Source organism: Vespula vulgaris, chromosome 9, assembly GCF_905475345.1.
Source record: "Vespula vulgaris chromosome 9, iyVesVulg1.1, whole genome shotgun sequence".
In the NCBI taxonomy this organism is placed as follows: Eukaryota; Metazoa; Arthropoda; class Insecta; order Hymenoptera; family Vespidae; genus Vespula; species Vespula vulgaris.
Genome location: NC_066594.1, coordinates 8,439,715 through 8,460,605, shown reverse-complemented (window position 1 = coordinate 8,460,605; position 20,891 = coordinate 8,439,715). Strand labels below are relative to the sequence as shown.

Sequence of the window (20,891 nt, the reverse complement as noted above, 5' to 3'; positions counted from 1 at the left end):
TTGCTCTGTGTTTTGTTTTGGAAGACCTATTTTGTTTTACTATTTCTCTCTCTCTCTCTCTCCCCCTCCCCTCTCTTGAGGGTAAACGTAGACCTGCGCTCTGTGAGTAGTTTCGTTTCGGCTTCTGCGATCCGCCCAACTGGAGGGGATACGCGCACTTACTCTTTCCGTCAGTCACGTGGAGAAGTTAGGCGATTACGGTTCGAGTTTCGCGCCTCTCTCGACACTTTTCTCTTATTATTTTCTTCCAAATTCTTCGACGACAAAGACTTGTGTTTTTCTCGATCGTTTTGATAGAGCAGGGAACAAGTGTCAAGAAAAACACATCGAGAAACGCATCTTTCAAGTAGCGGACAGGGAAGTGTACTGCGTCAAATTCAAAGGTTAGTCACTTATTTCGCATTGTTTTCTTTTCTTTTTGACTATTTTCTTTCTTTCTTTTTTTCTTTTTTTTTTTTATAATATAACGCCATATTGCGAAAACTGCCGATCATCACGGTATAATGCTTTTTGACTCGTTTTCTTCGTTATCATTTCTTCGATGGAAAAAAGGTTAATATTTCAAGCGATATGAAAAGCGTGCTATAGCTATGTATCTATTTCGAATGTAAGAATGTAATGATTTCGAACGAATGTACGTTTTAAATATGACGGCTTGTATATGTATTCTTTAATGTCTCGAGCATCATGACACGTGTTAATCAATAAGTACATATTCGAAGGAGAGAATCGAATTTTACAAAAGAATTCATTATGTTTAGGGTATATCGTTTAAACGGACATATTTTTATTTGGTCCAAGGTTGAATAAAATTTTGTCGTATATTAAATATATATTAAATATATTTATATCCTTGGATGTAATTAAGTAGATGAGGATATTATAAGGCTCGTAGAGATAAAAAGTATCGAATTAATATTTCCGTTTAATGGGAATTGACGCAAAGGAGAATTTGAAAAATCGCTAATGTTTCCTTGGCACTTTTTTCAAAGAATATACCGATTGCGGCATAACTGTACATAAGATTTACCATCGTCCTCGATTAGCCGGAAAAGAAAAAAGAGAGAGGGAGAGAAAAAAAACCGACCGTTCGTCGAATATTTAGGTCATCCCGACTGCGAAGCTTTATTTTCGTGTAAAGAATAGCAAATCTTTTTCTTCTGGCTACCATCCCCTCGGTGGTAAGAAGCTTCTTTTTTGGAGCATAAAGCGACGGAGATCGGCGAGAATCTTTGCTTATAACGATAGTTGCGTGCGAAATTTTACGGTATTAAAAAAAGTTTCACGAATAAAAATATTCCTACCTGCGGCGACAACGTAGCGTACGTATTATTCGCGGGAATTTTTTCGTCCGAGCGAAGAATTTTGCAAATCGTGTGTATTTGTCTATATATAGATACGTATATACGATATGTACATACATCGGTACTTTGCTTCGGGGTACCTAAAAGCACTCGCAGGATTGATGGACGACTTTCGTGGTACGGCCTCTGAAATACGGGCTTCTCTCTCTCTCTCTCTCTCCCTCTCCCTCGCTCTCTCCACCCTCCGCCAACCCGATCGGAGCCTATCGCGAAGGAAGCAAATCAAATTTTAAACGCATCGTTCCCGTGACCAATCTTGTTAGACCTTTTTTAACGAAATCGGATTCCTCCGTCTTTTTTCTCTTTGCCTTGCGAGAGCTCTCTTTCTCTCTCTCTTTCCTAGGACGATTCGGTCTTTGTATTCGCTGCCCTCCTCCTTTCAAAATAGAGAAAGAAAGAAAAGTGTTTACGTGATTTCGTTCATACACGAGATATGTTCCGTCGTTATCGCGAGGTCATCTTTTCGTTCGTACGATATCAATAGTTTTCTTTCTTTTTCTCGTAAGGTTATAGCCATTGTATCGGAATGTTGTTGTTTTGAAAATTTTGAGAAGAGAAAGAAGCGGTATCGCGCGTCTTCGGCTCGAATCGTCGACTTATCGACGAGGCTGTATCTATTCTGGATTATAAATCCTTATGACTCGAGGAAGCCGCATGCAAACGATAATTAACAATTACGCGGGAAGAAGCGGCCTTACGTAGAGAGTGAGATAGTAATTTTGTAAAGCACGTTTTCAAGGAAGAGTAACGACACGATCGTGCGAGGTGCGTTTAGTAACGTTAGTTCGAATAATTAGAGATGCATCGTTTTAGCGTAAATGTAAAATATATAGGCGCGTCGATGAAGCAATCGTCGTCGCAACTCGGACGCAACAATCCGTCTCGCCGTAGTCGAAGAATCGCGATAGTTGGAAGGCATTAGGAATCCATTGATTCGCGTTTCTTTCATCCTGCCGGAGAGAGACTCGTGTCGTAGCCTTGAGCCCAGTTATGCTGCATCAGATCGATGGTTGGAAGTAATAGGATAGATATTAGAAACATTTCTCGTGAAAAATTGAATCCAGGCTGATTCGAAGCTATAACCACGCGAAGAATTCGCCTTGTTACCGGCATCGTAACGCTAAACGTTAAATATAAATATAAAAATATATCATTAGATATCAAGGAGGTATATCTCGTCCGATCTCCGAGGATCAACCTTTCGTCATCGATCGACGATATTCGATTCGCGTTAAATATATCCATCCAATATTTTCATTGTATCAAGTAGTAATTTTAAACAGAATTTAACCACGTAGTTGGCTGCCATTCGTCTAAGAACGCGAGTTTTCGATCGGTTTGATTCATCGATTGGTTTGAAATAATAAATGTCATACCAGATTGTTTACACGATAGACGCGGTAGCCGCGTCTGGGTTGCGTTTGCGCATGCGACTTTTCTTTCGATGCTTCTTATTTTCTTCGGTGCGCGAATCAGATTATTTATCCGTCGTTCTTGAATCGAAATTATTCTAGATGTAGATATGAACGAATGGAAACGATTTATTTGCCTTTTCGAAACGTACGTCGTAGTACGAAGAAAGGAAGTTTGCACAGGCATCTCGTCGCGAGTAAACTCGTTTGCGACGACTCGAGTATCTCGAAAAAGAATGAAGGGAAAGGGAGGATTGCGTCTACGAAACTTTGAAAAACGACAGGAGGCCTATTAGGATCGAAAGCTATTAGCTTTGATCGTAACGAAGTCGAGCCGTCCAACTAATCCGTTGAATCTAGGGGTTTGCAGCGAGTCGAGTGCAACGTTAAAAATCACGCGTACCGCGCGTCGAAATGACGAGCAGCTTGCGAATAGAGACGTAATGGCAGCGAGCCGAGTTAGAATTCAATCGTTAGGGCCGTGTAATTTTATTTATTAAATTATTTTAAAGTTATCGATATTCGCGCAAAAGCGAATGGATCGAGATATCGTTCGGCCGTTACGTTTACGATTCATCGAACGTGTCGGTGAAGCGGCTGGTATTCGTGCGAGTACGTAAATAGGATGAAGGACTTTCAAGGTTACCATCGCGATACGAAGGCGTATTGTCGCGAGCAAACTTTTCTCGATTCTGACACGAAGACGGGAAGAACGTTGCATAAGGAAGAATTGAGAGAGAGAGAGAGAGAGAGAGAGGAGAGAGAAATAAAACAAAGAAGGGACGTTGTATGAAAGAATGGAAGCGAGCGTATTTTCTCTCTTTCTTTTCTTCGCTCTAATCGTTCTCACGAAGGAAACTCGCGAGGGAAATATTTTCCTGCGGGCGACACGTATCGTCTCATCGAAACGACTCTTACCTTCCGGAATTTTATCGGCTTTCCAATTCCTCCTCGGTCCTCGGCCTTTCTAAAATGGAAGGAAGTAATTTTCTCCATTCTTTCGACCGAGAAAGTCTTTCAACGTTACATACGACGGTATCCGCCGCGTCGGTTTAGCCCGTGTACGACACCGTATATAAGTACACGCTGTTCTTTTCGTCCAAGTTTCGGTCGAATAAATAACGAAAGCATACGTAAATACGTCTAACTTCTTCGTTGATAGATACGACGTGTTTAAGGAAATTAATGACATTTCTTTGATTCGTAGAACCGTTTGTCTCGCGCTTGAGAGAGCGTGTATGCATAGCTACGTGCGTTTGTACACGTACCTACGTGTGTAAATCGTGGACCACGCGCACGAGTGCTGTCGAAGTTGAACAAGTTTCGAACAGTCGTACCTTCTCAAGCATGGTTTAATGACGTTTCCAGTTTACCACCGCAAATTTATTACCCGTCCTTAGCTAACAACGAGACAAATCACTCCGCGTGAGACTCGAGTCGTCGCAAAAAGAAAAGTTGGAACGTATCCGTTCGATTAAGATCGATTTGTGCGATTAAAAGTGAATAATCTTTTAATATTTTTCTCTTGATTAAACGAGGAGATACGTCTGGTTTAATCTCACTTATATATCTCAAGTTCTCAGAATTTTTTTTTCTTTTTTGTATTCGTCCGATTCGATTCCTCTTCATAAATTCGCTTATTGGCTCCTCTTTCGTTTATCTTTTATTTTCGCGATATCTTTTATCGAAGATGGACGATGAGAAGGGCGAGAATTGAAATCCGTCGTAAAGGAAAGAGGAACTGACTTTTTCGTTTTCATTCGCAAGCAACAACTTTATTATCGCTTTACGTGGTATGGTCCTCTTATGAAAAGAATATCTCGACCGGTTGATGAAAAGCAAATACGTTTCACGATTAAAGTACATATATTGGTAAGTTAATGGTACTCTGCTCATCGCTTTATTGCGTATAGCGTTTTACGACGCCGATATTACGACGATAGAAGGAAGATCTTGCTAGATTGCGATAAAGAAACGTTCAAGTTGCGTCGTTGTCGCGATTCGTGACTCGAGTAGCGACAAAGGCGCGCGCGCGCGCGAGAGAGAGAGAGAGAGAGAGAGGAGCGTTGCTTAGAAAATTTCATAAGACGCGTCTTCTTCGCTTCTGTATTGATTAGCCTACGGGGCTGCACCGTATCTTTCTTCGGCAGCCCTTCAATTATCTTTCCAGCTACTTTTTCATCTATTGAACGTCCTCGCTTATTAACTGTTACCTAACCAGACTCCCCGTTAACAGCTTTACATAACGAAATACCGGTTAGCGTGTAACAAAATCCACGACATTCTTTACAAATTTAATATCGTCGATTTAAAACGAGTCGGTTTCAATTACGATGGGAGGCACTTTCGAAATTGGATAAAAATTTCTTGGAAGATTAGAGTTAGGTATCTCTCGTTTATTAATCGTAAGCAATTAGTGCTCTTTCCTTTTTTTCCCCTTTTGAAACGTAATCTGGAGTCGTCGGGGAGAATGGCGAGCAGGAACGTAAGTCTTGTAAAGAGATAAGAGATGTCGTTAGAAAGGAAAAGAACGAGTCTCGATGTAATTATCTTTGCTTACTTCCTATCCCCGGCATGATTTTCTCGCTCTTTATCCGTTGTCTGCCAAGCTTTTAGCGGTAAGCACATCTCCTGAAATACGAGAGTTTGAATTGGGTTCTGTTGCTGCGACATCCCTTTTCACAAGTATTTATGTACACTCGTCGATAGAGAAAAGCTTCGCCGCACGTGAGTCGTTTCATTTTCCCGTCCCCTCAGCCTACCAGTATAGGACATTACAACACTTTCTGTTTTTCCCCGATTATGTTATTTCCTCTTACATTTAAGCGCGCGCGCGCGCGCGCTCTCTCTCTCTCTCTCCCCCCCTCCCGCTTTCAAATTCATCGTGGAATTCGAGAAATCGCATTATTGGCTGAGCCTCTGTAGAACATTGCATAATGCAATCGGATTATGGTTAGCCCTATGGCCGAATTTTGTGCGGTAAAAGCGAGATAGATCGTTCGTACACCTATACCAAAGTTTGCCAGATGAGTTCGTTGAATAATGGATGAGGGCTTGTCGGATGGTACGGCAAAGTAAGTAAACGTATCGATGCTTTTCGCAAAAATTATCGGCCACGGTAGCGTAATAACTTCATATCGCTTAACCTGTTTGGAAAACTAATTGACAATAAACGTATCGTTTCTTTATGTTTCAGACTCTTGATAGAAGAAAGCAATTCGTTCGCGGTGGAGGGTGGCGATCGAGTCAGAAAACATCGACATGTCACCCCTTTGCCCGTTAAATACCAAAACGTCAATGTCAGCGGTAAGTAGTCAGCGTCGATATCGCGTACTAAATCGTCGAGATATGTGTACACGTATATAGATTATGGAGACGCTCGTATTTTCTCAGGTGACGTAACAAAAATCGAGGTGATGCTCGAGGAAGCACCGGACGACACCGTCCTTGCTGGGTCTATACCCTCGGAATTGGATGCCGGCATCGAATTAAATTCAACATATCCAGGTGATAAGCTCGAAAATGAGGTCCGAAGATGAACAGGAACGAGATCGGTTTTTCGAAACATTGTCAATCGTTTCGTCTTATATTTATCCGATAAATACGAAGGAGCCAGTGATTAAAACTAAAGCGGAATCGTGCGATCGTGCTAATCTTTTTTGATCGACGACTTTGCCATCAACGATTTATCGTCTTCCTCGTCAAATATCTACGACATTCTAGATCATTTCGGTGTCGTAATAGCGAGTTCTAAGAGCTATAAATCTAACGTTTCACGATACACACACACGGGCGCGCGCGCGAGTACAGACACCACCACGGTACCGACGGACGCGCATTACTCATAGAGAAGGTTCGGTAAATGCACCAGCACCGTTTTACAGAGACGCTCGGATGTTCCCAATAAATATGTCGATTTTCTGATTTATCGTTATCGATTATATCGCGCGACGAATTAGAATCGCAAACTAGTAAATCGAGAAGCAATTCTAACGATCCATACTTCGATTGTTCGCGTTATATAAACTTTAGAAGAGAGATTCGAGGTTTGAAAATTTCTATCGTTATTGATCGGCGCATTTCGGAAAGTGCAACAAAGGATGCTTGTATTACGTACGGCGAGATACGAGAGAGAAGACGGATCGAATCGTGCAGCGACAAACGTACGTACGTACGTACGTACGTTGCGCGTGTCGTATTTTCCGGTTTTCACTCGCACGAAAGTCGTTATCGTATCGAGCTTGGAACGATGGCTAGGGCAGAGGAAACATTTTGCTTTGGATAAAAACGCTCCGTGGACTCGAATAAGACCGGCCTTTTAATTGGTCGTTCATTTTCTTCTTAAAGATCGCGAACGATTACAAAACGACCGGCTTAAAAAAGCTTTCGATTTTTCTTTTCTTTTATATTCGTTCTTTCAGGAATACCAGAAACGGGTGCGGTCGTGGTCAGAGCCGAGGAAGCTCTGATCGTCGTCCTAGTTCTCGTCCTTTGGGTCGCAGCGATAGCGTTATTTTTTAATCGATGGGGAAAGATCAGAATGTTGGAGCCCTATCAGCCAAAGTTTCAGCAACAACACAGGCAAAGCTGCACGATGGTCGACATGAACGCGCTTACGGTTAGAACTCCATTGATCAGTTTCTCTTGTAAACTTTGTTCGTGACTTCTTTCTCGGAGCTTCCTTAGTCTAGTTTAGCATATCCCCCTTCTACCGCTTGCTCCCTAAAACCTCCCTAGAAAAAATATTAAGTAGAAAGTAGCTGTTTCCTCGGTGCGGTCAAATCGGCTTACTCGAATATTTTCGTTCGTAATCCGTAACGTAGTAGGGTCGCGAAAGAACGGATCAGTCGTAAGACGTTAGGAGAACTTTTAGGTCGATTAATCTCTTAAGGTCGTTACACCATGCCTAGGCTCGAGTTTGTAAGTTCTCTTCGAGTAAGTTCGCGCAACCTGATCGTTGATCGTTGACGACGGCGTGCTTCAAACGGATTACCGCTATGTCGAGCCGGTGGCTCTTGGATTCGAGTAGGACGACCCTTCGTGCGACATGTCCGATCGATCGATCAACGCTGAATGGTCGAATCAACGGAATTAGAATGAATTCGTACGTGGCGAAAATGCATCCCTGCCGAGTGAAAGCAATGTCAAAGCGAGGTCGATCGACGTTCCTGCCGTATCCATTACTCGTTCGACCTCCCTTCTTGTCCGAGACCTCTGACGCACGCCGAACGCAACCCGGAGAGAGGGCGAGAGTGAGAGAGAGAGAGAGAGAGAGAGAGAGAGCATCGGAATAAACGCGTACTTACATAACGATCCTACGCTCGAGTAAGAACGACCTCTTAGAATCCCTTTCTCCTTTTCCATTTTTCTTCCGTTTCTCTCACATTTTTCTCACCCGAATTACGTCTTTTGACGTTCGAGCCTTCTTATCGTTTATTCTTACGAAGATGGAAGAGCAGGGGGATAATCTCTCCAAAGAAAAAGGTGCGATGTAAAAGAAAAGAAATTTCGAGTACGATCGTAGACCTTGTACTTTCGTTGGATAGAGAAATAAAGAAGAAAACGAAGCACCGAGGATAATCAGGAAAAAAACGCGAGACCCGGATCACCGTGTAACAAGATGAAATGGGAAACGCGAAGGATGTTGGAATTCTTCTTGGAGTCTTCTCGAAACGTCGAGAAGCAAATTCTCCGGACGACGAGATCGTTTCTGTTAGGATTTTATAACGTAAACTCGAAGGCAACGTCGTTTATCATTCGTATATGTATATAGGTGTCTAGAGGCATCTATAGGTATCTATCGGTACCTATAGTTATCTGTGGACGATGCATCTACATAGTATATGCGTACGTAGGTAGGCAGAATATCGATGTTGAAGTGGCTCGATAGTAAATTGAGAAACGTCGAGTGGTATCGAGTAAAATATTTCTCTTGATTTATCTCATCGGGAGAGAGAAAGAGAGAACCTGTTAACATTTTCAATCGTGATCAGAGAAATGTAGATACGACGAAAGCTTCCGATCGATCGAAAGCAGAGATTCCGAGTTATCGTTTTTTGTTAGAAGATTACACGTTGTGTATGCATAGGACTGGCAGTAGGAGCGCGGGAAGACTAATGTCGCGCGCGTAAAGCTTCCGGCAGGACTTTGTTGACGTTTGCCGTATTTCTCGATTGACGTACCATTGACCGCGCGAGTTCAAACGAATTGAAAGTAGTTTCGACTTTTCAAGTAACGAGTAAGCCGACAAAGAAACGATACGACTTGGACGTTCTTGCGATATCTTTTTTTCTTCCTCCCCAATATTCCTTTCAACGGCGTTTCAACGTGGATTATTGTTCGATCGAAACGGCTCGATTACCTACCTATCCGATGCACCGATCGGTTCTCATTGAAACGTTTTGACGATAAAGAGATCTCAGAATCGACGTACGTTTCGAGTAGCTCCCAGCGTTCGCGGTGCGTACGAAAATACTCGTCCGACTAGGAGTGCAACGTCCCCGGTTCCCTCACTTCGCCGTCTCCGAATATTTATAGTCGATCGAGAAGAAGAGAAATTGTCCTTCCGGGATACATATGGGGGAGCCTTTAGTAGGATACGAAAGAAGAAATATTTTTAGAGAAAAATTCTACTACGATATGGACGAGCGTTAAGAGTGGAACGTTTTTAAAACTTCTATCACGATTCGTTGAGTTTAAGCTGCTCTCGTTAGAAGCCGTGGCTCCTGGGCATATTTCTTAATGGGATGACCGAAAATAAAAGTCAACGCATTTCCGAGACGAAACGTAGCGCTTACATCGTTGTAACATTTTTTACAGGACACCAAGAATATCTGCATAAAGAGTTCCTTTTCCGGTAGCAACGCGATATTACCGTAACGATAGGAGATATCTATTACGAGGTATCAAGCCACGCGGGCTTGTTTCTCTCGTGGTCGCTTCGGAAGAAATCTTTCTCGAAATTTTAGTCGAAATGATATTTGCTCGCCCTTTTATCGCACGTTTCCGAGTGTGAAAAACGCGAGAGAAACGACGAGGAGAAATCCTAGTAGCTAACGGAATCTATTTCCGATGATAACGCGTAAATAAATCGTAAACCGTGTTAACCGCGTTAACCGTTGCCAGATAAAATCAGCGAGTCGCGTTGATTTTTTTCCATAGAGCGTTGTCGTCAATTCTCATATTTTTGTTCTTCGTAGAAAGTTGCTTGTATCGAAAGTTGTATCACGTGCGAGAGTCGATAACCGATGCTTAAGTGAATTATTTAGAAAATTCGATTTGGCAAAGGACGACGGAAAGGGCGTCGACGAGAGCCAGTGCGAATGAAAATGCCACGCAAAATCGAAACGCGTCGCTTGTCGCGGTGTCGCATTGAACGAAAGGTGGTGGGGGGATGGGACGATTCTGACCACTCGGAGAGAAGACCGTTCCGGCAAATGATCGAGCGAACGCGCGTCTCTTATCGTCGTCGAATGTTTTCCGATAATGAGGATCGCTCGAATTAACCGTCCTTCCTAACTTACAAAGCTCGGCTTCGAATTGAAAAACCCCGGCGGATTTCGTTCGGAGCGGCTGTGGGATAAAGGCGAATGTTGGTCGACGGATTATTATCTATCGATCATCGTCGACCCAAAATTGTGTCGGACGTCCAAACGTTAACTATCGTTTCGCCGACGAATTTGAAAACGATCGAATTATTTCGTTCTATCGTAAAACGGTGCGGAGGTGGAGAGCCAGCCTCCTCGCCGACGAGACCCGTCGACGGCTCGTAAAGTTTACGTTTCGAAATTGCAAAGATATCGAAGAGCTCTTGCCTTCGACTTTATTGTCCGTATCATCTACTCATCGAATAGTCGATCGATTCGCTCGACGTCGTTCCTTCGAACGCTCTCCGCCGAGTGGATTAATAATAAGAAAAATATTTAACGACGATAACAACCCTGCTACCTCAAGCTCGTTACCCTCGTTCGCATAACGTATGGAAACGGCGAGCTATCATCGCGGGATATCGAGTAGAATAAGTCGAAGAAAGGCAAGAGACAAATTTTAAAGATATCTAATAGGGTTCGATAAGATTCGTTCGCGAGTAAAAGGTCGACATTAAAGAAAAAAATAATGTTACGTCGGCGACGCGAACTCGTCGGTTTTGGGAGTTTGCGACTCAAAGTACATTCCACGTTATTCGTCGTTCCCACGGGAACAAACTTGGCGCTTGTTCCTTCGTCGTACGCTCCAGAGTCGTTCCGACTTTATCGTTCTCTCTCTCTCTCTCTCTCTGTAACTATCCGGCGCCTGTATCAATCGTAACAATACAGCGCGAGCGCGCACGCGACTTCCGTTCGCTTTCTCTTCCACTTTTTTCCTTTAAGCTTGAAGCTTTTCGCGGTAGGGCCAAGACGCTTTTCATCAGCGCGACATGTATCGGAAAAGAGACAAATGGGTGGACTTTTAGCGAAACTTTTCCATATTCCGTGTTGGAATGCATTACGCGCGAAACGAAGTGAAACTGCGAAAGCACGTCGGTCGAGATAATTGCAAAGGTAGAGCGGAAAGTGCTCTACTAAAAAAAGGGGGTTCGCGGTGGAAGGAGAAAAGTATACGCGTCGATAGAGATAGCAAGGAAGCGCGAAACGAACCCGAAACTCTGTTTCGTCTTACTCGGAAGCACCGTACTTACTCGAAATTTAACGTCCACTGGCAGGATCATCCGGCGCACCAGGGTAGCTGCGTAGCCGGTAGCACCACCGAGTGCTGGAGGCCGAGACAGAACAGCGTCTTCGTCGGTTCGAGCAGCGCGTCCCTCGTCGCGGTCGAACAGGAGACACCGAGACGAGCCAAGAGCGCGTTCGACCTGCAGTCTCTCGTTTTGGCCGAGTGCACCGTAAGGAATAGCGTCGAGGACGATCGGCCGGAGAACGAGGAAGCGGGCACGGCGAGTTCGAAGGAAGCACCGATGTTAACGGCGGCGGCCGCCCCGCTTACGGAACCATCGAAAGTGGGTCAACGTAGGACGAGCGTTTGTAAGTCGTTGGACAAGCCGCTGCAACAACGCGAGAGGGGTATGAGCGTGTGTCAGGTCGATCGCGGAGAGTATCAGATTCTTCAGAGCAGAGCGTCGCAGAGAGATCGAGGTATGAGTATCTGTTACTTCGATAGAACGGACGTCTTGGCGAGACCCCTTCAGAGGGATCACCGGGGCTCGAGTATTTGTCACTTCGACAGAATGGACGTGCTTGCGAGGCCACCTTTCCGCGATCGCGGCAGCAGCGTTTGCCAATTCGACAGAATGGACGTTTTGGCACGTCCGACTTCCTCCTATCTCGGTAAGTCCCTCCTGAGAGAGAGACGCGTGAGCGTTTGCAACTTCCTCGAGAAGAACGAGGAGCCCGTGCTCCGAGCTCCCAACGTCCCTGCTAACGCCTCGCAGCAAGCCTTCCAACGCTACGGACGATCCAGCGTGAGCGACGTCGACAAAATCGAGACCGCTCTTCGACCGACTCCGTCTCCTTCTCCCGCCTCGAAGAAGACCGCTCGGGATAACAAGGACGTTTCCCCTTCGGTTCTCGACCGCCAAGGGGACCTTCGCTCCGATCGGGATAAGGAAGAGAACGGCGGCATCGCGTATCTCTTCGATCGACCGTCCTGCAGCAAAACGCCGGACGTTGTGCTAGGGTATAAAGCGACTTGCGTTTAAAGGGACGCGACGCGACGTATCGTCGCAACGCATACTTCGTATCTTCGAAGTTTCCTCTCGAAAGCGGCCGAACGGAACGAACTCGAAGCCTTTGCGTACTAGCAATTTCGGATGGAACGAATCTTTTCCTCGCGATCGAGTAACCTGGTAACGAAACGCATCGGAGCCGAGATCATCGTTGCTCGAATCTGTTGCTAATCGAGAAGTAAATTTGCTCCTTGAATCGCGTCGATATATCGTATAAAGAATTGAAAGAAAGATCGGTTCGCAGGATGGTTGTTCGTAGCAGCAACGAAGAATAGCAGCGTTTAAATGGGATATCCCGAGAAAAAGTTATTAGAAAAATATACCTCGAAAAGATGCATTTTTTTATCGCTACGTTTACTCCTACGACCACTCTGTTATATTAACTGTCGTTCGAACGTTCCTATTTAAATAGTCTATGGATATACGTGTAATTCTCCGACAAAGTCCGGCTTGGATTCTCGTTGTCAGTCTGTTCCCGTATGGACGCGATTGAATCCGCTCCGATTCGTTACGCATCAGGGAAGGTAAAGCGTTCTATTCATCGAAACTCGGTTAATTTCCTCGTGAATGGTGTAATTTAATCGAGAGGAAGCTTCGTTAAATAAACGCTGTGCAAGGAGCGATCTAGAAAAAGATAGAAAAGAAGTTGCACGGTCGAGAGCTTCGTTGGACCAATCGCGAATCTTTTTCGTACCAATCGTGATTCCTTTTCGTACGCGAACGAGGGGATGAAACCAAACGAAACGTGATAATTACACATGTATTGCATACGATGAAAACAGATGTCAAATATTTTTTATTAATATCTCTTTTATCGCACAATCGTAGCTTAGCCGACACGAAAGAAAACAAGTTGTTATTGGCTCGTCGCTTCATCAACCGTTCGAGGGGTTCGATCTGTTTCTCAACGAGAGACGGATAATATCCTACTTGGAGGTAGTAGGAAATATTTCTACTGCTTCTTTCTAAAGTTTTTAGAGAGAGAGAGAGAGAGAGAGACGCAATCGAATGCGTTATCAAAACTAACGAGAAAATGTTATATCGCTACAACGTCGTAGATAAAAGTTATCGAAAGCATATATTTTGGCCCTTCGGCGGTACTCGAAACGACATCAATTGCGTTTACTTCGAAAGGTTATAAAAGCCGGATCTAGCGTTATTCGGAGAAACGAAAATAAAAAGGAATCAAAATGTACATTTCGATAAAAAACGGCTCGAGCCCTTATGTCCTTTTTGATACGACTTTGTTGGACATAAATCTAGAATGCTGGGGAGTTTCTCGTTCGATCGTTAGAGATTTGACAAATTACGATTAATCGTCCGTGCTTCTCAGCCGTCGTCTCGATTGAATTTTTCCGACGAGCGAAGGATCGGAGCTTTAAGTAGCGGTCGACCAACTCTTCCTCTTTATCTCGTCCTCTCGTTTTCTTTACTCTCTTTCCCTTCGAGTAGACGTAAATATAGCTGGAGAGTTTAGTCCTCCGTCCATTTCGTCTCTCTCTCTCTCGCGCGCGCTAGTAAATTAATAGGAATTGTTCTATTCTTCGAAGATGACTCTATCGCTAAATAGACGGATTTTCTCTTTCCCTTTCACGAAATTGTTCGTAGATAAAAAGACAAACGTTTAAATGTTGACGCACGTTCTGCACGTCCGATAATAGACCCCTTCTTCCTTCCAAGGGATCGTTTTTCGAGAATAATGTCGTAGAAATTTCATTCGAGCGTAGCGACGAGTACTCGTTTTGAAAAAGGTTGTTCCGTCGCGGTTGAATCTAACGCGGTGATGGAAAGAAATATATCCATCGAGTCTGGTAATCGTCGTTCAACCTGTACTCAGGGAGTCTCTCGGAATAATTAACGTCAATCGTCGAATAATAGAAAAACTATTCCGAATGTTTCCTTTCGGATCTTTCATTTTCCCTCACCTGCCTTTCCTCCACTCGAGATAAAACCGCGAAACACATCGAAATGTCTAAAATACCTTTTCTGAATCATACGCAAGTGTCGTAGACGTAAGAAGCACAGAACCTAAGTACGTAACTATACCTACCACCTACCTACCTACCTACCTACCTACCTACGTTGCATATTTGCCGATATCGTGTATTTATCCGGTCGAAGAAACGATAAGATAAATTATCCTTTTATCGCGTGTACATACATACGTACATACATAAACATAGTCGTGAATAAGTTGTGAAAATTCTTTGCGAACGTATGGGCGCACGTTTGTATTTTCGATGAGAAAATAACGGCGTAATTGGAATATAAATAATAGGCGTGTTTCGTAAGTATTAATTGCTTTTGAACTTTCTTTAAACAGTTTATTCAAAGTTTTTCCACCGCATTACTTCTCGTTGTTTCGAAAGAATAGAACATACCGACGAGAATTTTACGTCGAGAGTTTTTAAAGGGGAACATAATCGAGCTTGTAGCGGATGAATTATTCTTCTTATAAATTATGATCAACGGAATACACGAAATGGAAGTACCGCTTCGGCCGTATCGCGTAATCAGTTCTAAACCGTGTTGTATACGAGTCTAATTAATTTATACGTTCGGTCGTAACGTTTTCATTTAAACTTCGATATCTGTATCTGATCGTATAATGAAGTTTCGAATATTTCAAATGATCTCTTCGTGCACGTAGGTGGTACCATGACATTCGATTCGAAACTTTCGGTTATAAGATCTTTTATACCATCACATTCTTCTAGATATTTCGTCAAACATTACGTCTCGTCTACGTAAGAGTAAAAAAAGTATTCCCTGTATATACACGTACGATAATCCTCAAACGAGGATCGTTTGAGATAAATAATATTTTGTGACCAAAAATATTTCTCATCCGATTGAACAAATTTTATCGCTATATATAGTTATGAATTAGTCCATTCGTGTCGCCTTAATATCGCGCGACAAAGGGACCTTTTATATAGATTTAGTCGAATTAACAAAAGTATCGTCAGACCAAAGAGGGTATTTTTCTCGAAAAATTGCGCGCGTTCGAAAGCAGGCAGATAATAACGCTTCGTTATTTTATTTCGAAACGAAATGAGATAATTATACCCATATTACGAGTAATTCTTGCGACGACTGAAAGATTGCGAGCGAGATGGTAAAATAGTTCAGCCTTTTTAAGGTTGAAAGCAGGCGTGGTAATTATAACTAGTTGTGTTATCGCGATCGAATAAATCTATTTAGTCTTAAGTTATTCCAATTAGCTTCTCTCAAATTTTTCCTTTCTACGTCGGCCATATGAAAATAGAAATGGAGCGTGTCTATTACTTGATAATTTCATCAAACGTTCGAAACGAGACAATGGAACAAGGTTAAAATTTTTACACGGTGCCTCGTAATCGATTTTTAGACGCAACGAGGCAGGATCCTTTATTAAGGACGGACACGTTTTAAGGACGATAACTGTGTTAACCGTAGGTGTATACGCACACGCATACGCACAGAGAGGGAGAGAGAGAGAGAGAGAGAGAGGAGTGCGTGCGCGCGTGTGTAGGTATATACGTATAGAAATCTGCGCAGACACTTGGCTACATTACGCAACGAGTCCAATGTCCGACGCTCCGATCATGGAGAATCTCGTTAATCGTTCGTTAACGTATCTATTTCGTTAAGCTACGCCATATTGACCGTAGTATCAAAAAAGTAACACGAAACGTCGTCTTCCGACGGTATATGAAACCGTTGGATATTTCTCTGATATCACTTGTATAAAGTTCTCCTATAAATAAATTCAAATTTGTGAATATAAAGTGACAAAGGTAGTTTCGATCGTCGTTACCTACGAAAATATTTCAGGATGGAGATAATTCGGATAGCGGCTCTCTGGAGTCGCGTTTCAACGGAAGGTAAGAATTTCCTTAGGCGATTACGAGTTTCGAAAACGTATATCTGAAAATAAAAATCGATGAAACAGGGAGAGAATTTGGGAAAGCCTCTTCTTTGGATCATGTGGATTTGAAACGCGGGAAGGAAAAGAGAGAAAGTAAAGGCGCGCCAAGATCGAAGGACCTATCTACCGCCGTCGAGCTTACCGCTAAAGGGCTCTAATATCCCACAAGGTTAGTGTTACCACGATACCACTTAAGAGTCTCCACTTTCCTTACCGTTCTATCTCGGATAAGCTCGAAACCGAGGAGGACTGCTTCGTTCTTACGAGTTATCCTTGAATGTAGAGAAATGAGAATGGGTAGGAAGGAGGATAGGCGTTCCGTGCGAACTCGAGATAACTTTATACCTTTTATTCCACGTTCGGAGCATGAATGAAAACTTTTCTTCTCTCTCGTCTATGCACGCTGTACATTCTATCTAGGATGGAAGATAGCTACGAGCGAGAGGATTCTCCAGCCGCATGCAATTCCGAGATTAATCCGTCGCGCCTCGGCGTATCCTGCAGCTCGAGCGACGGTGTTTTCTCCGAAAAACAAGATAGCTTTCGAGAATGCTTTCGATCGTTCGTTCGATCAAACTCTCGAACGATAAGAACAACGATTCGAGACAATTCGGCGTCTCCGTCCGTCCGTCCGTCCGTGCGTGCGGGCGGGCGGGCGTGCGAGAGAGGGAAGAAAACACGATTTACCCGATAAGCTCGTTCAGAGTTCCTCGCTCCATGGCATTCTACTCGACGCGCGTAAACGTTTTGAGAAAATTGAGTGAGTTTACTCGAAGCGGAATAACCAAGCTTTTTCTCATTCCGTGATATTATGAAAAGAATAAATGAGGACGACGACGATGGTAGAAGAAGATAGAAGCGCGAAAGGATTGGAGCGTACGTTTGTACCAGTCCTGTGTTTCATTAGGCAAAAGAGATTGGATCGAGAAACAACGTAAACTTATTTCGCACTGGCATACCTACTGTGGACATTATGGAACGCAACGAATATCGGTACGCGTGGCACGAGTCTTGGCCGAGTCACGTAGCGCCTAACGCTTTGATTTTATGTAACGAACCTAATCGCTTTGGGATATACGAGAGATGGCATTTCGTTAGATCGGGAGGGGCTTCCCGTTTACGTCCGACATCTCGTCGACGAGGCCTCGACGAAATTTTCTTGGACGATCCACGAAAGGCGCGATAAACGAACTCGCGATTGTCATTTAGGACGACAAGCTGATAAATGATATAGATGAAGTGGACGTGCGAACGAAGGACTCGATTTATAAGGTCTTGATTTTGACAGTAAATTGTTGCAATTCCTGCGAATGAAGTGTTACGGGGAGAGATAGCACCGATAAAGTGATCTCCCTTTAAAGACCATTAAGTACAATTCTATCCAAGGTCACAAAGAGCGTCACCTTGACACAGTTTCGTATTTCAACTGGCACGGAGGTTAAAGACACTGTCGGTCATTATCCGATCGTCTTCGAGCGCATAAATCCCTATTAGGAAGCAAAGTTTTATTTAAAAAGTGATACACCTATTAGGCGTACCGATCTCTCGCTACGAAGTAGATAGGCGTATCTCCGGCGCGAAAGGAAGAAAGCGACGTATCCCGAGAAAGATTTTTCTCGGTGCACGCTGGCCAACTCTCGCAACGTTGAAAAATTCTTTCCAATGTTCTTGGTCAGACTCGAGAAGGATAGTCGCGAGAAAAACGTGAAAGTGGCACGGAGGGGGAAGAAATGCGACGAAACGGAAGGAGAAGAAGAGAATGAAGGAACAAAAAGGATAAGGAAGGGAGAAGAAAATCCACCCTTCGATCTACCGTCTCGAGTAGACCTCACGAGTATACTATTTTATATCTCTCACCTTTGGACTTTCTCGTTCGGTTGATAAAACAAGGAAAAGAGGTCTACCTCGATGAGATGCTTGCGTCGACCGGCGTATATTTATCTGAAATTCACGCTCGATTAGATCACTTTTATTGGACTTTATCTCGCCGGAATAACTACGATTCGAGTAAGATTCGAAGGAGCGGAGACGTAAGAGCCTCGTACGTGGTACGTACGTAGAGACATCGATCGCAGCGCGGATTTCTTATGCGCGCTGCGACCGACACGGTTTTACACACACCGCGGAATGATTTAACGCGAAAAGAATTTTAAGAAGCGTCGGAATTCGTCCACGTATGTAAGCGAGTATCTATGGATCGGCCTAATCGCGACGTGCACTCGCCATTAGGACGATCCTTCCTCTTTCCTTCCTTCCGGATCGAATGCGTTTCTCGGATCTATTTAATGAATACGCGCCGATTTCCACTGTCTCTAACCCACGCAAAACTCGTTCTCCTCCGATCGCGAGGAAACTCGTTGAATACGATTTCCATACGTAGCTGTAACGTACAGGCATAATATTTTCTTCTTGAGCGATTCGCAAGTGCATACATCTGGAAGATATTGATCGATAAACGAGGAAGGGAGACGCGTCGATTAGAGGTAATCGAGATAACGCAGGAGCAACGTTATAACGGACTGTGTCACGAGTCGAAGGAATAATTTCGATGGAACGACGAGGAATCGTGGGGTCGTCGATCGGGGTCGTATTCGAGGTGTACGCGAAGCGTCGGCTTTGCGTGACGGATGTGTTTCGGCAATGATCGAAAGTCAATTTGTTCCCGGACGATCCTCGTTATAGATTCAATTACTCGTTACTAATTACCTCGGCTCAGGAGAACCGGCGATACAAGATGCACGATAGGATAATCGAGCTTGCGACGACAAAACCGACTGAAACGATAACGGGGCAAAGCTTTCGTCAAGGTTCGTCGCAAGTACCGCAAGGTTTCCTTTTTCCCATTTAGAGAAGAATCGTATGTGCCTCGTGACTACTGGCTCTGTCGCAAGTAGTTTGACTCGACCTAAGGTCAGACGCAAATTCGACCGGACGATTTTACTTTTTTTGTATATAACGTAAGATTGGAGAAGAGGGGCCGAAGAAAGACAAAGAAAAGAAATGAAAAGAAAGGAAAAAGGGAAGAGAAAAGAGGCAAGACGGTGAAATAGGAAATTCTCGAATCGATCGAACGGACTCGAGTCGAAGAGAAAGAAATCTATTGCTTGTTGCTAATGGTTTCGGGTCGTTCGCTCGTCCATTCTCTTTGATCGAACGATGTTTTCGGAGGTGGTAGGTGAAGGATCGACCGATGAAAAGGAAAACAAAAAAGAGCCAATCTTTGGAGATTGGCTCGATTCGAGGAAGAAAACTTACGGTCGAATTCTCCTCGGGAGATCGGGATCAATCGCGATAAAACGGAAGAGTCCGATAATTTCGTCACCGAGTTAAGACCGTGAGTTTTCTTCGCAGTTAGCGCGCGATCATTTCCAGCCGGTTAAGCTTCGTCTTTAAACTCGAGGGAAAGCCGAATGCACTTTATGTTAAAACCTTCAACGAACTCTTTCTTACGTACTCTTACGTATATATTCCAAGTGCTTTCAACGGGTCCACTCGCCGCTGCGAGTTTTGCTCGTAAATAACGACGCTCGTTCTTGTCCTTGTTGTCGTTGTTATTACTACGATCGTTACTATTACTATTTTTCAGTTACTTCTCAAACCTTGGCAAAGGGAATTAGCCGGATGAACGTACGTGTCGCGCTAACGTAGAACCCAAGTTCTAAAAGGCTTTTACGAAATCCGTCGATGGAATTAATTTGTCGCGTATCGGGTCTCTCCTTCTTCTCCTTGTTCGTTTAAAATATTTTTGCGAAGCGACGAAGGAAGATTCGTCGTTAGCAGCGTTGACGTCGAGCGTGTTCGTTGACCGTTTCGTCGACGGGAGAACCGCAACGCGAGATGCTTCTCCTCCAGTATTTAACTCCTGCGGGAGTACCGATGTTCCGACGCCTCGATATTTCCCGTCTCTTACTCCTTTATTTATACGCGAGCCTTCTCGTTAACGATTCTCTCCAAGACATATAAGAAAATATCGTTTAACTCGTCGACGAGGGATAGAAGGATGGATGGAAAGCGTTTAGGAACCTTTCTCTGGCGATCGATCCGTGCATCTCCGACCGTTCTCGACAGAGATTTCTCTCTTCTTCGCTTTCGGGGAACGAAAGATGCGAGCGATTGTGCCATCGACAGCTCTCCGCGAGCATAAAAATCTAGGATTTTTACGGAACGAGGAGGAAATTTCCTTACCTTGGATTTGACGGATTCGAATCGCGACGTCGTCGTATTTCTCGGTGTCTCTCCGTTCGCAATCGGTCATGTTTGTCCGCGATCGAGTAAAAGGATTGGTAATCGCTCACGCGACCTTCCAGTCGAGCACTCGTTCCTTCGGCCTTCTCCCCCATCGGATATCGATAAGGTGATAAAAATGGGAAGTCGTTGGGAACAGCTGAGAAAAATTGAGAAAACGCGTTTAGTCGTAAAGTCTATCGAAACACTGCCACGTGACTCGGTCCGAATGATTTTCAAGATAGCCAGCCAGAAGGGAC

At 43.9% G+C, this 20,891-nt stretch overlaps 1 protein-coding gene across 1 annotated transcript; it reads left to right on the top strand.

The window, feature by feature from the left end:
- The first annotated feature begins 162 nt into the window (after positions 1-162).
- On the top strand, positions 163-16,267 carry LOC127066040 (uncharacterized). The gene is made up of 5 exons (XM_050999264.1): positions 163-383; positions 5,973-6,082; positions 6,170-6,283; positions 7,198-7,394; positions 11,478-16,267. Exons 3-5 carry the CDS (start codon positions 6,193-6,195, stop codon positions 12,468-12,470), a joined length of 1,281 nt encoding a protein of 426 aa, XP_050855221.1. The 5' UTR covers positions 163-383; positions 5,973-6,082; positions 6,170-6,192; the 3' UTR covers positions 12,471-16,267.
- Positions 16,268-20,891: the final 4,624 nt, after the last annotated feature.